Consider the following 17094-nt stretch of genomic DNA (forward strand, 5'->3'; position numbering starts at 1 on the left):
AGCCGTCACATCCAGCGTGCGCGCACACACTGCATGGAGCCGTCACATCCAGCGTGCGCACACACTGCATGGAGCCGTCACATCCAGCGTGCGCACACACTGCATGGAGCCGTCACATCCAGCGTGCGCGCACACACTGCATGGAGCCGTCACATCCAGCGTGCGCGCACACACTGCATGGAGCCGTCACATCCAGCGTGCGCGCACACACTGCATGGAGCCGTCACATCCAGCGTGCGCGCACACACTGCATGGAGCCGTCACATCCAGCGTGCGCGCACACACTGCATGGAGCCGTCACATCCAGCGTGCGCGCACACACTGCATGGAGCCGTCACATCCAGCGTGCGCGCACACACTGCATGGAGCCGTCACATCCAGCGTGCGCGCACACACTGCATGGAGCCGTCACATCCAGCGTGCGCGCACACACTGCATGGAGCCGTCACATCCAGCGTGCGCGCACACACTGCATGGAGCCGTCACATCCAGCGTGCGCGCACACACTGCATGGAGCCGTCACATCCAGCGTGCGCGCACACACTGCATGGAGCCGTCACATCCAGCGTGCGCACACACTGCATGGAGCCGTCACATCCAGCGTGCACGCACACACTGCATGGAGCCGTCACATCCAGCGTGCACGCACACACTGCATGGAGCCGTCACATCCAGCGTGCACGCACACACTGCATGGAGCCGTCACATCCAGCGTGCACGCACACACTGCATGGAGCCGTCACATCCAGCGTGCACGCACACACTGCATGGAGCCGTCACATCCAGCGTGCACGCACACACTGCATGGAGCCGTCACATCCAGCGTGCACGCACACACTGCATGGAGCCGTCACATCCAGCGTGCGCACACACTGCATGGAGCCGTCACATCCAGCGTGCGCACACACTGCATGGAGCCGTCACATCCAGCGTGCGCACACACTGCATGGAGCCGTCACATCCAGCGTGCGCACACACTGCATGGAGCCGTCACATCCAGCGTGCGCACACACTGCATGGAGCCGTCACATCCAGCGTGCGCACACACTGCATGGTTCCGTCACATCCAGCGTGCGCACACACTGCATGGTTCCGTCACATCCAGCGTGCGCACACACTGCATGGAGCCGTCACATCCAGCGTGCGCACACACTGCATGGTTCCGTCACATCCATCGTGCGCACACACTGCATGGAGCCGTCACATCCAGCGTGCGCACACACTGCATGGTTCCGTCACATCCAGCGTGCGCACACACTGCATGGTTCCGTCACATCCAGCGTACGCACACACTGCATGAAGCAGTCACATCCAACACACACACGGCATGGAGCGATCACATCCACCACACACACGGCATGGAGCGGTCACACACATTGCATGGAGCCGTCTCATCCAGCACACACTGCATGGAGCCGTCACATCCAACACACACACTGCATGGAGCCGTCACATCCAACACACACACTGCATGGAGCCGTCACATCCAACACACACACACACACACACACACTGCATGGAGCCGTCTCATCCAGCACACACTGCGTGGAGCTGTCACGCGCACACACACACACACACTGCATGGAGCCGTCACATCCAACACACACACACACACTGCATGGAGCTGTCACATTAGCGCGTGCACACACACATTGCATGGGGCAGTCACATCCAACACACATCCAACACACACACACACACACACACACGGCATGGAGCCGTCACATCCTGCACACACACACACACACACACACACACACACACACTGCATGGACCTGTCACACACACACAGCATGGAGCCGTCAAATCCAACACACACACAGCATGGAGCTGTCACGCACACGCATGGGGCTGTCACACACTGCATGCACCCCTCCACACACTGCATGGAGCTGTCACATCCATCACACACACACACACACACAGCATGGAGCTGTCAGCTCCATGCTGTGTGTGTGTGTGTGTGTGTGATGGATGTGACAGCTCCATGCAGTGTGTGTGTGTGTGCTGGATGTGACGGATCCATGCAATGTGTGTGTGTGTAACAGCTGCATGCAGTGTGTGACAGCCCCATGTGAGTGCGTGTGCGTGACAGCTCCATGCTGTGTGTGTGATGGATGTGTCACGCACACGCACTCACATGGGGCTGTCACACACACACACACACACACACACACACACACACACATTGCATGGAATGGATCCGTCACATCCAGCACACACACACACTGCATGGAGCCGTCACATCCAGCGCGCACACACCTTGCATGGAGCCATCACATCCAGCGCGCGCACACACACACCTTGCATGGGGCCGTCACATCCAACACGCACACACACACTGCATGGAGCGGTCACATACAGCATGCACACACTAACAGAATTCTTGTATGCCGGCTAACCGCTGTAACGTCACAATAGTGTGACTGAAGCAGGTTTGGGGACCTGTGGAAGACATGCAGATACATGCACGGGTATTCTCTGCTCAAGGAAGACTAAAACCAACAAATACTCTTCTCCACAGAGACCTCTTGTGGCCAATGTAAGAGAACTGAGCATTATCAGGACGATCTACAGACACAATGCTGACTCAGTTAAACCCCCCCCCCACCCCCTCTCTCCCTTAGCTCCTTGACTTTAACACCCCCCCCCCCCCCCCATCTGCCAAAGAGTGTTAAACAGCAATATGGTCTCTATGGCTTCTTTTCAGACCTCTTACTGCTCTGGAGTGGCCAGGATAAAATTCAGAGGACTACACAAGTTTTACAGTAAAAAAGATGTAACCATCAAGCCACTCTTATATTAAGTACCCTCTCTGCTCTGTGTCTGTTGACAATTACAGAACAGTTTACTATTTCATGACCCAGATGATTACCCACGTCGCTGCTAAAGGGGTACCCTAGCCCTTCAAGCAGCAAAGGGGCAAATAGAATTGTGTACGGCTCCTTATTATAAATGTTTAGCAGTTTGAACTGAGAGAAGAGCGAGATGTGCAGAGTGCCTCTGCCTGAACCAGAGCCATATTAAACCTTTTATATGGCAGGATGCACGTCTAACACAACCTTTTAACCCAGACACAAGTTAGGTGCTTTACGCAAGAGAAGCTCCTCCACCCGCAGTGTAATGGAACATGTTCTATCACACCTCCCCTTTAAAAAGGGACCACAAAAAATGATGGGACAAAAGGGAGGGGGGGGGGGGGGTCTCTGTCCTGGCAATCTGGTTGGTTACATGGAGAGGGGAAAAAAAAAAGCTTGGTAAGGAGTAGCTTGTAGTTAGAAATAGTCCCACTCAGCTCACAAACATGTTTAAGCACCCTTTTAATAACATTGGCATCCTTAAATGTAATCATCCTTACAGCGGAAAAACACACTTTTTCACATTGCTTTAAAAAAAATAAATGAACTTTTCCCTTTTACTGCTTGTTGATCAACTAGTTGCCCTGACTTGAACCATAATGCGACATGCCCCCTCCTCCTTGTCGGGATAAGAGGTGGACACTGGGAAGGGGAGGTCATGACCTACTCGCACACAAAAAACAGAAGCATTTAAAAGTTACATAATATATTTACCATGAAAAGAACTCAACATTAAATATATATATTTTTTTTTAATGCTTCTCTAATTAAAAAAAATATATATTACCAACACTTCACCCTTTAAACTAGTTTGCTTTGGTGACAGGAGCCTTCTTATACTCCAACATGCTATTTGTCATTTAGGAGCGCTCCCGTAAACTACTGGCAAAGGCTCAGTCGAGTCTTATTAACCCTTGTCCTGCTGATGAGGTCTGCAGTAAACTGCTATCCCCTTCATCCAGCAGCGACAGATGTCACTTATATACAAGGAAATAGAAAAACGGTATCTACAAGTTCATTGGACATGGTAAGTAAACAGATAATCTGTCCGGAAACGGGGAGGGAAGGGGAAGAGGGGTTAGGATGCTTCTGGGGGGTGGAATCGAAGTCCCATTTCCGTTTCGTTGGTGAAATCCATTTAAAAAATTAAAAAAAAAAAAAAAACAACATGCTCACGATCCAAATAACCTATGGATGAGAAAGAAAAAAGGGTTGCTAGTGAAAGAGATATATATACATATATATTGTTTTGTTTGTTTTTTTAACACAAAGTAAAAAGAAAATGTGTTTTGGGTTCAAAAACAAATAAAGATGGTAATATAATTTTAAGGGTAAGAGGAGCATCTCATCAATTCAAATTTAACAAAGAGTGAACTTGGACATTTTTTTTTTTTTTTTTAAACCGAATCTGCTATGTAACTATTGTGACAAAACGGCTTCCTCAGGGATCTCCGCCATCTGTCCAGGCTCGGTAGAACATCGTCTTTAATGGTGAGTAGATAGATGAGACATACCACAATCTTGGCTTTACCAGACTTATGTGGGAATCCTCAGAGAGGTTGAGCGGAGCACAGCAAGGTAGATGCAGGGGCTAGACACCAACGTGAATAAAAGTCCTTTATTCCATGATCGACATCATGGTAGCGGATAAGTAAAACTCTCTTACGCGTTTCCGGCTTCTGCCCTTTATCAAAGAGAACAATTGTTCTCTTTGATAAAGGGCAGAAGCCTGAAACGCGTAAGAGAGTTTTACTTATCTGCTACCATGATGTCGATCATGGAATAAAGGACTTTTATTCACGTTGGTGTCTAGCCCCTGCATCTACCTTGCTGTGCTCCGCTCCACCTCTCTGAGGATTCCCACATACGTTCATTATTAGCGTGAGGCACGCCGAAGGAACAGCCCATACTTCTCAACTGTGAGTACCCCAGCCCGCTCACCTGCGGTCTGGGGCTTATTTTTCTTGTACCCACATGCTTCCTAGGGGGACAATATACTGTTCTTAGGTGGTCAGATATTGGTCACTGACCTTACCCATAGATACAGGTCCCGCCCGCAAAGGAAGGGGTTACTTATATGGATTACACGGTACACATGTTATAGCAGACGTTTTTTCCTGGCTGATATAATACAAATGATATATGATATATGATATATTATTTACATCTACCTTTACAAGGAACACCATATAGCTGAGCACGGTACTCGGGAGTTTCATCTCCTATCTATCATTTACCAGACTTATGCCTGCTTTATTTAGTCCCAGGCACTGGGACTGCAACACTTCAAAGAAAAGTACAAAAACTAAATCCCTGCTCAACTGAGTAATAACTAAACAGAAGGGTTTTCCTTGCTACTGTTGGGCGGTTTTCCCGCTTTCACACCAGATAAAGTAAGACTCTAAAATAACATATAAGGACGAGTTACCCTTCAGGGGGAAAGATTCTCCCCTTTCTGTTTGCTGACAGCAGTCCAGCCTCCAGGCTCATGGAGAAAGAGAAAGCAGGAAACCAGCTTTAAATACCTGCTTTCCCACTTAGCAGGGCACGTGAAAGAAACCAGGGCAGCAGCCCATCTCTGGTCTGGATTCATCATCCATCAGTTCCAGCACCTGTGAAACTGTGGGATGGAGCACATCCCTTCTGTGGCTTCACTTTCCAGCCTAAACAGGATAGAAGCTGTCCTGTATCCTGGGAGCCCTATACATCGCATTTATTACAACTCCCTGGTTTCTGTTACACTATATAAAGATCAATATATTTTGTAGGAGTTGGGTAATATCACGGTCTAATAGAAATACTGCGGTAATAAAAGATCCTACTTATTGATGTATGTTTATTATCGCGGTATTGTCATTTGGACGTGAGCGACTCCTACAGCTTTCTCCCAGATATTCCCCCTTACTCCACCCCTCCTCCCCCAGGGGACTACTTTTTATATTCTGTTTGCACTCCACCTAGTAACCCCAGCCCCATCTCATATTCAGAGATTGTTTTATTCATTCATTATCTCTCCTAAGAAAAGATATTTACCATAATAAATATCAATATTTCATGACATTACTTAATAATGGTTTTTTTCTCCATTGCCAACCCTATATTCTTGTTAAAAAAAACAAACAACAAAAAAAACATGTAAATGAATAAGAAAAGACCTCGTGCATACAAAAATGTTACTTACACAATCATACAAAACATCATGAAAATGTTCCACAACGCGATGAAAATTCGGAAGTATCGGAGGCTGAGAAGGAACTCACGGATATTATCACCTGGGGAAGGAAAACAAAGTCGTTACTTATCTCTGACATCATGCACTGCGTGGCCAAAATGTCTCGCAAGGCTGTGTCCCCCTGCGTATCCAGTTCCGTTCTTAAAGGTTGACACTTATTTTGCATCTACGCGTTTTGGTCTCGCTCTCATAGGCTAAAGGAATAACTTGGTGGTAATGCCTTTGATGTGGGTGAACCCAGTGTTGGCTCCTTGTCACAATCTTCCTGTGCGTCAGACAGCAAATTTAGATTGTAAGCTCTTCAGCACAGGGACTCACTGTGCCTGCAAAATTCTATGTACAGTGCGGCATACACTGAAATATAAGAAAACATTATTTCTCCAACTTCCTGTGCACACTGATCTCTGGTTTCAACTGCATCCAGAGTCTGTCAACATAAATGTATGGGGTCCAGGTATTCAGACAGGTGTTGCAAACCATCTGGCAACAAGGGGTTAAGTCAGGGGTTCTCCAGTCAAGACCCCCCCCCCCCCTCACAGGTCAGGTTTGAATGATATCCCAGCTTCAGTACAGGTGGTTCAGTCATCCTGAAGTAGGGTTATCCTTAAAACCTGTTCTGTTGGTGGCCCTTGAGGACTGGAGTTGAGTACCCCTGTGTTAAATAGCTGTAGTTATTAACACACACACACACAGTGTCAACATTCAGCACTACAGAAAAAGACAAAAGCGCTGTAATAATAAACTGCCAGGGAGTGTATCCTCTTTCAGATGAGCAGAGAAGGAATATTGCAACAAGAGGATTATGTTAGTTAAGTCTTCTGCAAACTCATCTTATCCATCACACGTCATCTTAACACTGAACTTAACACAGAAAGGCTGTCCCCTCTCATACACGCACAACACCATGATGGCATTAATGTCACTGAAGAATTATTGATGCCAAATAAATTTCTTAACGATAATTGAAAAAAATAAATTACAAAAAAAAAAAAAAAAAAAAAAAGAAGGAAGAAGGACTGTGCACCAACTATAATTATTTTACATATAAGCCAAAAGTAAACATTCTTACAGACCTTAAAGAAAGGTATTGTTTGCTATATTTGCATATTTAAAAAAAAATCATAACTGATGTATAACGGCAGAGTTTGAATCAGGGGAGCCCGGCTCAAATCCCGGTGTCGGCTCCTTGTGACCTTGGGCAAATCACTTTTTCTCCCTGTGCCTCAGGCACAACTTAGATTGTAAGCTCTACAGGGCAGGGACTGTGTCTGTAACAATCCTATGTGCTGCGTACCGGGCACTATACTGCAATTGTGAAGCGTTTTGAGTCCCATAGTGAAAAAAGAGCTATATGAAATAAAGTTATTAAGTTATTATTATATTCTGAGATTTTGTTTAGTTCTGTGTAAGAGCATGCTTTTTATCATTCAATGAATAGCGTGCTAGTCATGTTTACATGTCCCCAAAGAACATACTGTCCACGGATACTAGTCAGGGTTACAAAACCTCTTCATTCACCTAATCAATAGGTTAAAGAAGCAATCCCACCAGAAGCCTATATGTTTTTCTCATATAAATGTTAGTATCTTGGCCCCTGAGCACATCCTATTTTTGAGAGTTAAAGCTGCAGTTCAAGCTGCCATTTAAAATAATAATAATAATAATAATATATTTTTTTTTTTCTCCATTCAATATGTGCATCAATACAATCTGCACACTGACAAGTGATTCGCTAAGCTGCAGATCGATCCGTTCTCCTGTAATCGATCGCTTGCTCCGAGTTATTTAAATCAGTACTTGCACAGCATTCTGGGCAATGTAGTTCCTGGAATATGATTGACTGGGCAGTTACTAGATACACTTGGTTCACTGCTAGAGAGAGGATGGGGCTCAAGAGCCAGAGCCTATCAGAAGGGGGAAGGGGGCTGTCACTTTGGAAACGCTTCCTACATTAGAAACATTAACAATGTTTTAAAACTTTTTTTTTTTTTTTTTTTAAATGCTACAAGTATTTTCTCCTAGTACAGAACTGATTTATTAAAAAAAAATAACACATGTAGGATATTGCTTGAACTGCTACTTTAAAAAATAAAAATGTTCTGAATCTCTAGCATCTGAAGCGACCATGGTAATATTACAGTGGGCTCTTGGGAGAGCTCCATTTTAACCTTCAACACAAAAGACAAGAAAGCCCCAATGCTGCATCCAGTATGACAGATTATTTAGTTCAGTACTGTTTATTCTTCTCAGAAGTATGGGTCATTTCATCAAACACGTTCACCAAAACATTTTAAGCCCGCAACCACGTGAAGGCAAACCCTCGGCACATGTTATACTGTAGGTACCGCGCACATGCCACACACCCGTGCTGTAGTGATTCGTTTCCGCTTCTCTGTGCAGTGGAAGAAATACAATAGACAGTATAACATTGGTAGGGTAGGTACCCGCTGAGGGTTTACATCGATGCGGTTGCAGGCTTGATATGTTTTGGCCAAAGTATTCAACTAAATGACTCATACTTATGAGAAGAACAAATAGAAAGTAATTAACTAAATAATCATACGGGATTTAGCATTGCAGCTCGTCGTATACATTAGGTCACTATTCCAGTAGTACTCAAACTGTTATATATATAAATATATATATATATGTAAATACAACTGTATGCTCATCTGCATGTCTTAGGCAGGTCTGCAACTATATATATATATATATATATATATATATATATATATATATCACCAAAAAATCTACTCGCCACCTAGTACCAAACGTGTGCTGCTTGGGCCAATATTTCGGGGGTTAAATCCACTCGCCCGGGGCGAGCAAATGTATAGGTTTGTCAAACACTAATATATATATATATATATATATATATATATATATATATATATATATATATATATATATATATATATATATATATATATATATATATATATATATATATATAATCAGCCCCGTTACAACACGATCTGTTACAACACGATCCGTTACAACACGAATCCGCTTATAACGTGATGCAAGTGTGGCTCCCAATTTTTGTGCTTATGAATACTTTACAACACGATTATTGGTATCTTATATATTTTATTGTACAATGCATACAATTGTACATTATTTCTAACGCGATCTGCTTATAACGCGATGTGGTTCCTTGGATCAAGAACAGCGTTATAAAGGGGTGTATGTATGTATGTATGTATGTATGTATGTATGTATGTATGTATGTATGTATGTATATATATATATATATATATATATATATATATATACACATACACACACACACAGTCTGCTGCTTTAAACATTGCTATTATACTTGGATGTTTACATTATGATGTTTTTATCTCGCCATCTATCAGCTCCCATTATACTGCACTGTAAAATGCATTGCGCCGCGTAAACAAAACCATCATTAAATGTCCCGTTTGTCCGATCTGTAGTGGCGTTACCTGTTGTAGGCTCTGCAGATTCATCCCCAAACCCCTGCAAGTCTTTTTTCTTTCTGTAGAAATAAAAATAAGAATGTTATGGACGCAGAATGTGAAAGTAGAGGTGTCCACTCTACGAGCCACAGGTCAATGCAGACGCTCAGGGCAGCGAGCAAAGGGAGGCTGGGATAACAGGTTTAAGAGGACAGCAGGGAGGGGAGTGAGGTAATGAGAGTGGAAACTTACAGTTTGAAGTTTAACACGGCTCCTGCATTCATCAGCAATGTCCTAAAATAGGGTGAAAGAAGTTTAAAAACGTGCCTCACATTTTAAGAAGTGCAAGTGCCAGATTCTTAATATATTTAACAGAATGTACACCAGTGGAGTACACCCCCCCACGATTCTCTACCCTTTTGTGTGCCAGTCTGCCTGGTCCCTTTTGGGAAATCAATATGGGCTGCCGTCCAAACCTCACTCCCACGGGCCAATAGGAAGCTGCAATGCCATCAAAGTGGCATTGTAGCTTTCTATTGGGCGACCCCAGTAAACAGCTTTGATTTTATGTTCATTAAAAAAATAAAAACCGAGGGGTCAACAGAGCTAAGAAATACACAGTTTGGCTCATAGAAATGCCCCAGTTTAATTATGCAAAACAAGTGATCAGGCTTTTGCCACTCATCAAAGCCCCAGGTAAAGTGTTAGCCGAGCTTGGTTCCTTTTTTTGTGTGCAATTTAATGCTATGATTATTAGTCAAACAGATGAACAGAAGCAGCTGATCTGCTGGAAATCAGTGTTCAGGGAGGGGAGGGGAGGCAACTTTCCTTTATCACAAGATACAAATAAGTAAAACAGTCACTTTAATGAAATCTTTCTAAAAGGAGCTGATTACACAGAGTTGTTAACATATGTTTTGATACACTTGGTTTAACTTCCATTTTATCCCTTTTGCTGCCAGTGGGGCTTACAATGCATTGCAGCTCCCTCTGGCAGCAAAAGGGTTACGTTTGCCCTGGGAGATAAAGACCCACCAGATACCACAAATACAGACACAGCACAGTGATAAGCTAACAAACACTAAAGCGGTCACTCACAATGTCACTTGTCCCACAATATTTTTAAGAAACCACAATGCCAAACATTAACATGCTCACACAACAACCCACAATTTAACACCCGCACAAAACACAGCACAGAGACGCACAAAATATGATTCATGTATCTTACACACAATATGATACACAAGAAAGGTGTCAGACACTCGCTGATACACAGCACCACAATTTGTAATGCAAAAATAATGGCGCACACAGATTCACAACGTAATACCTAATGTGATTCATGGAACAGATACACTATGACAGGGAGTGTTACATAATAGTGTCACGTACAAAATAAAACACGACTGAGCCACGCACACATGATAAAACACTGTAACAATATAACACGCAAGTGTCACTCGCATACAATACACAGAACCATAATGTAATACACCAGTGTCACACACACAATGTATGTCTTTATTTATATAGCACCATTAATGTACATAGCGCTTCAGAGCAGTAATACACGTGACAATCATATAAATAACACATAACTACATATCATAATCAGACCCACAACAAACACAGAACAATGCCACAGACAGAATGTAATACAGACTCTCACTATGATACACGACCTCACAAACAAAATAACATCACAGTGAGTATAATTGCAGGGGTCACACACACACAGTATGATACACAAGACAGCATAACACACTAGGCTACAGACACAAATGATGACATCACACACTGTTCCTGACACTGATGACGTAGAGCCGCCGCTCACCCGAACAGCAGCAGATCCCCGATCATCCTGCAGCCCCAGCCACCTCACCGTGCACGCGATCACTTCCGGCTTCCTGTCAACAACAGCAAGGCCAGCCCAGCCTCAGCGCGAGCAGCCAATCACAGCCACTCCAGAGGCTCACGTGACGGTCATGCCGAGCGAAGAGCAGGTCCCATGTCAGGGGAGGGGCTCTGTGCCATGTCATTGGAGGGGAAGGGTTTATGAAGTCAGAATGCAGGGACGTCAGAGACAGATGACTACTAATGGGATATGAATGTGTCTTTCATGAGTGCCACCGTCCTATAATGAGTGGGTGAGACAGCTCTAGTGAGTGTGAGATTGTCCTACAATGAGAATTAATGCAAGTGAGTAAGACTCCCATAAGGAGTGTGTCCTCTAAGTGAGACTGAGCTCCAGAAACATTGACCTTTAATGAATGAGACAGCGCAAGTGAGTGAGACTGTCCTATAAGTGAGAGTGCCCTCCTATGAGTGAAACTAAGCTCCAGTGAGTGCAATGGAGAGTGCTCTCTGCGCGATACCTGATGCAAGTGATTACAACTGAGATTTAATGAGCAAGACTGTAGTCTAATGAGTGAGTCTGTTTTCTTATGAGAGCCTTCCCTTTAATGAGTGAGACTGCTCTTCAATAAGAGACAGCTATCAGATGAGTAAGACTGCCTTCCAATTTGCTATACTCACCGAGCGAACCTGACTTCAGATTACTGAGACTGCCAATGAGTGAGACTGGCTGACCGAGGCAGCTTTCCAAACCATGCCAGCCATGTACATTACATATCACTAGGGGTTCGTCTGAGTTCCTGGATCAGAATCAAAAGCTAAATGGTGCATTCTAATATTTTTTTTAAAAGAAAGAAATGAAACTTGAATAGAACAATAACGTGAACATTCAAAAGAAACGAAAGAGCAATACAAGTCACCACATGGACATGGACCCGGCCCCTCTGTAAGAAAGTCAAAGAAGGGTGGGTCGCCATGTTGGTCCTTTCTTCCATGTAGTAACAAAGGAGGGAGAGGGAGTAGGGGGTATGAAACCTTTTATTGGACCAACAAGTAGTTGGAATGTTACAAGCTTTCAAACATCTCTTGGTTCTCCATCAGATATGGTAGAAATACGGAAACAGAGAATATTATATACAGTACAGACTTGTATAAGGGAGATGTGGTTGCAATGGATGATGAGTGAAAGCAGGATACTAAGATAAGGTTGGAACTTGTATTGTATTGTATGTCTTTATTTATATAGCGCCATTAATGTACATAGCGCTTCACAGCAGTAATACACGTGGTAATCAAATAAATAACAGATAATATAAATAACAGATCATGGGAATAAGTGCTTTAGACATTAAGGAAGAGGAGTCCCTGCTCCGAGCTTTCAGTCTAATTGGTAGGTAGGAGAACGTACAGAGACAGTAGGAGGGAGTTCTGGTAAGTGCACCTGCAGGGGGCCAAGCTTTATGTATCATGTGTTGTAGGCTAGAGTTTCTATATTTCTGTCACACCTGACGAAGGACCATGAGAGGTTTGAAAACGTGTAACATACCCACTACAGGGTTGTCCAATAAAGGTATAATACCAACGTCTCTCTCTCCCTCCTTTGTTATTTTACTAGATGTCAAAAATGATTGCCTCAAGAGGGCAGCATCTTGCTAAACTTATGGTCATCATCTATCTTCCAATGTACATGTAATTCACGTGTTTGTCCACCACGCTCTCCAATACACCTGTAATGGTGTTTTCCCCACCCGGTGGGAGATTTGACCATTACTAAACGTGTGGTGCATGACACCTGCTGGTAACAGGAGGGCTGAGCTTTCCGCCGATGGTAGTGGGGACACAGGATCAGGTTTCTGGGGTACATTACCCACATGGTTCTCTAGCACAGCGGTGCGCAAACTGTGGGGCGCGACCCCCAGGGGGGGCGCGACACTGCCGACGGGGGGCGCGGGGTTTACAGAGGCCCCGCGCGCTTCCCGAAGGCACTTAAATAAGTGCCGGGGGAGCTGCAGGGCCTCTGTAAACCTAACTTACAGTGGCTCCGGCGGCTTCCTCCCTGTGTTGCCATGGCAACGCGGCGTCAAAATGACGCTGCGAGGTCATGTGCCGTCACGTTGCTATGGCAACGTGGCGTCATTACGCCGGAGCGCGGGTAAGTTGGGGTTGGGAGGGGGGCGCGGGAGTGAGGGGACAGCCGGCAGGGGGGCGCAGGGAAAAAAGTTTGCGCCCCCCTGCTCTAGCAGTGCAGCGCCTCCATCTGCCGCATGCTCCAAGATGAATGGAGGCGATCTCCCACGGTAGAATTATTCCCTCTCCTCCCAGTAAGATCACATACCAGGCAGGAGGTATATGCAAACAGGAACGGTCTTTATTGAATACTCCACAACACAGCAGTGGTCTGCCCAATCACAGCTTCTCAGGATCAGCTATCCACTGGATGATGGTCCCTGGACAACCACTACAGGTCAGGGCCCCTGCAGCTGTCCTAGCTCTTCCCAACTCCCCTATCAGGAGTCAGGGTATAGGTTCACACTCACTCTCCCCCAAGGGGAAGAGGAACAGGGAAGGCCCCAATCTCAGGCTCCCTGTGTGCGACCTTGCCTCTCAGTGAGGAGAGGCACACTGCTGAATTTGGGGCGATATTGCCTTTAAGTACAGCCAGGAGGAGGGCACCAGGTCTGTCCCTTGATTGGACATGCTCAGGCCTGAGGTCACCACATCCCACTGTCACTCAAAATGCAACACCATGGAGTGGAGAAACTCCATCTTAACTGCTGGCACGGCTTGTTCTTACCAGGGCTTACTGCCAGTACAAGGGCAGGCTAGTAGCCACAGGTGCCATGGCTACACACCCTTTCTGCTCCCCGCACATGTTATACTTATACAGAAAGATCTTCACGTGGGACTTCCAGGATTAATGTTGGATTTTGACATTTCCAAAATGTAGACAAGGAAATGTCGCCGCAAACTGGTCTAGTCTCTGCTCACCCACCACCGAGCTGTGCTTGTTCCATTAACACCCGCTGGAAGTCTAATAAATTCCTTTAAAAAATGCAATTGAAAATAGGTATTTTATTCACTATTCATAATGACATATGTCCACTGAGTTTAACCTGTGTTACATTCTAACTGGGTGAGATATTCAGTCTGTGCTTCAGGGCTCTTTAACCTGGCAAGCCCACAGGTCAAATGCAGACTACTGCTAATTTCATACTCGTTGCTTAGGCAGATAACTAGCTACGTGCAGTTTTTCACGCTGAACCCCACTTATTTATTTATAAAATGTTGTACCAGGAAGTAATACATTGAGAGTTACCTTTCGTTTTCAAGTACAGGTAGTCCTCGTTTTCCGACGTTTCGCTTTCCGTCGGATGCGTTTTCCGACAGCGCATAATGCAGTAGCAAAACTCACTATCCGACGCGCTTTTCGCGCATCTGACGGAAACCGCCGCCAGTTAACATGGGTCCCTGCTTTCCGACTGTCCCGCATCCAACGCGGGTTTGCGGGACGCATTGTGTCGGAAAAGCGAGGACTCGCTGTATGTCGTGGGCATAGAGTTATGATGACAAACACATGGTTACAAATACATTGTTACATTAAGTGAACAGGGTTATACATTATGTATAAAGACATTGCATGCACAGTTTAACATATTTTATCTTTTAGGCGAATGATTACATTACAGACTAGATTAAGTTAAGCTAATGTAAACATGGTTCAGGTGTTATTAATGCTTGCAAAATATTGAAATGTAGTCTTTAAATGCATCTAAAATGACATTGAATAAGCGTGTGTCCCTTCCACTGTGCTCCAAATGTTTTCTGATCTGCCCCCTTTGGAGAACTAGTTAAAGATCCTTTGAAGTTCCGTTGAAAAAAAAATCCATGAGAAACATTTGCCATTTATGTCAGGGTGGAAAATAAATCCTTACTGACCCTTAGTAATATTTTTCCATGAATCGATGCTCTTCCTGTGTTATAACTTATTCTGCATATTCCAGCATACCTTTCCGTTTAAAAAAAAAAAAGTCTATCTCCTGTATCTGCCATCACAGTCTCAATGGGTACTAAATGTCAGTGCTCATACTGTACAAACCCTTCTACTTCACTGATGGTGAAATCTCCTTTCCTCTCATTTTAAGGGATGACCCCCAGGTCATATGAGCTGTTTGTGTGATGGGAAGTTCCCTTGAAATTCCTGTGTTGACCTTGTTTCTTGTAAGTGTAATTGTAAAGGTGGCTTGGAATAGTCCCGCTCTATATGACTACACATTATGGTTACTGTATAGAGCAGTGGTGTCCAACCTTTTTTTTGGTTAAGGAACCCTATGTGAAATTCAGAGGACCTCTCAACTCGCTCTAAGGCTGAGATTATACCGCGAACTTCAAATTGCCTAATACTTATGGGGGCCACTCCGTGTGCGGCGATTTGAAGAGACAAAAATGTTGCATTTTCAAGTGCGGCCGCGTGGCATCCGTGTCACGTGAGCGGTTCAGCCAATGAGGGTGATGCATCCGCCACACCTCCTGATCGCCTCCCCAATCTTCTGCAGCCAAGTTGACAGATCGCTGGGGCTGGAGGAGTCCGCGAGGCGATGCGCTCGGTCGCGCAGGTACTATAAACTTAGCCTAACAGCGCATCTGAGATCAGATGCATTGTAAATTCTTCTGTATTTGGTTACAATTTTAAAATGACCTGCAAATTACAGGGAACCTTTTAGGGACTCCCGGGGAACCCTGGTTGAAAAACACTGGTATAGACTATGAGAGCTGCATTACAAGACTGAGAATCTGGGACTGACTGCTCACTGTGTTGTGAGGTCTCCTGCCTGTCCCTTGTTGCTGCTGTCCTGTGTGGAACACTTAAGCTGCGCCTATTCATATAACCCTCGACTGGGTGTATTTTAATCTCCGGCACCTGTTTTTGTCAGTAGGAACGCACAGAAAAAAAAACAGCGGCTAAAGGAGAGAGGGCGGGAGGTCATCTTAATCCCTTCAATGCACCTGTTGAAGAAAGGGGCAGGAATTGTGAAAGGAAAGGGTGAAATACAGCAAATCAAAAAGAAATAAGGGAAACAAATAATATAAACTGAATAATAACCTAAAACTCCTCCCTAATTCCTCCTTTTGCTCCCTATAACTCCTCTTATTGCTCCATATAACCGCTCCCATTGCCCCATATAACTGCTGCCTATAACTCCTCCTATTGCTCCATATATTCGCTCCCTATAACGCCTCCTATTGCTCCATATAACCGCTCCATATAACTCCTCCTATTGCTCCATATAACCGCTCCCTATAACTCCTCCTATTGCTCCATATAACTCCTCCTATTGCCCCATATAACTGCTCCCTATAACTCCTCCTATTGCTCCATATAACCGCTCCCTATAACTCCTCCTATTGCTCCATATAACTCCTCCTATTGCCCCATATAACTGCTCCCTATAACTCCTCCTATTGCCCCATATAACCGCTCCCTATAACGCCTCCTATTGCTCCATATAACCGCTCCATATAACTCCTCCTATTGCTCCATATAACCGCTCCCTATAACTCCTCCTATTGCTCCATATAACTCCTCCTATTGCTCCATATAACAGCTCCATAGAACTCCTATTGCCCATTATAACCTCTCCCTATAAGGCTGCGCTTATAGTGCCGGCGACAGCATCACGACGGCGATTGTGATGTCACACTGCAGTCGCTGGAAAAATCA

At 44.9% G+C, this 17094-nt stretch overlaps 1 protein-coding gene across 1 annotated transcript; it reads right to left on the reverse strand.

Annotated features, from left to right (window-relative positions):
• Positions 1–3303: 3303 nt before the first annotated feature.
• Positions 3304–11503, reverse strand: SMIM7 (small integral membrane protein 7). Its single transcript, XM_075611212.1, has 5 exons — positions 11356–11503; positions 9771–9812; positions 9546–9598; positions 6040–6130; positions 3304–4046 (listed from the first exon to the last, which is right to left on the reverse strand). The coding sequence occupies exons 1-5, from the start codon at positions 11379–11381 to the stop codon at positions 4031–4033; spliced, it is 228 nt and encodes a 75-aa protein (XP_075467327.1). The 5' UTR covers positions 11382–11503; the 3' UTR covers positions 3304–4030.
• Positions 11504–17094: the final 5591 nt, after the last annotated feature.

This window comes from Ascaphus truei, chromosome 8 (genome assembly GCF_040206685.1).
Source record: "Ascaphus truei isolate aAscTru1 chromosome 8, aAscTru1.hap1, whole genome shotgun sequence".
Classification (NCBI taxonomy): Eukaryota; Metazoa; Chordata; class Amphibia; order Anura; family Ascaphidae; genus Ascaphus; species Ascaphus truei.

Excerpts from the sequence above, each read along its gene's own strand:
- SMIM7 (XM_075611212.1), bottom strand. The coding sequence starts at position 11,381 with ATGATCGGGGATCTGCTGCTGTTCGG. Across the intron at positions 9,813-11,355 it reads GGGGATCTGCTGCTGTTCGG|GACATTGCTGATGAATGCAG; the intron begins GTGAGCGGCGGC and ends ACCCTATTTTAG. Across the intron at positions 6,131-9,545 it reads ATCTGCAGAGCCTACAACAG|GTGATAATATCCGTGAGTTC; the intron begins GTAACGCCACTA and ends TTCCTTCCCCAG.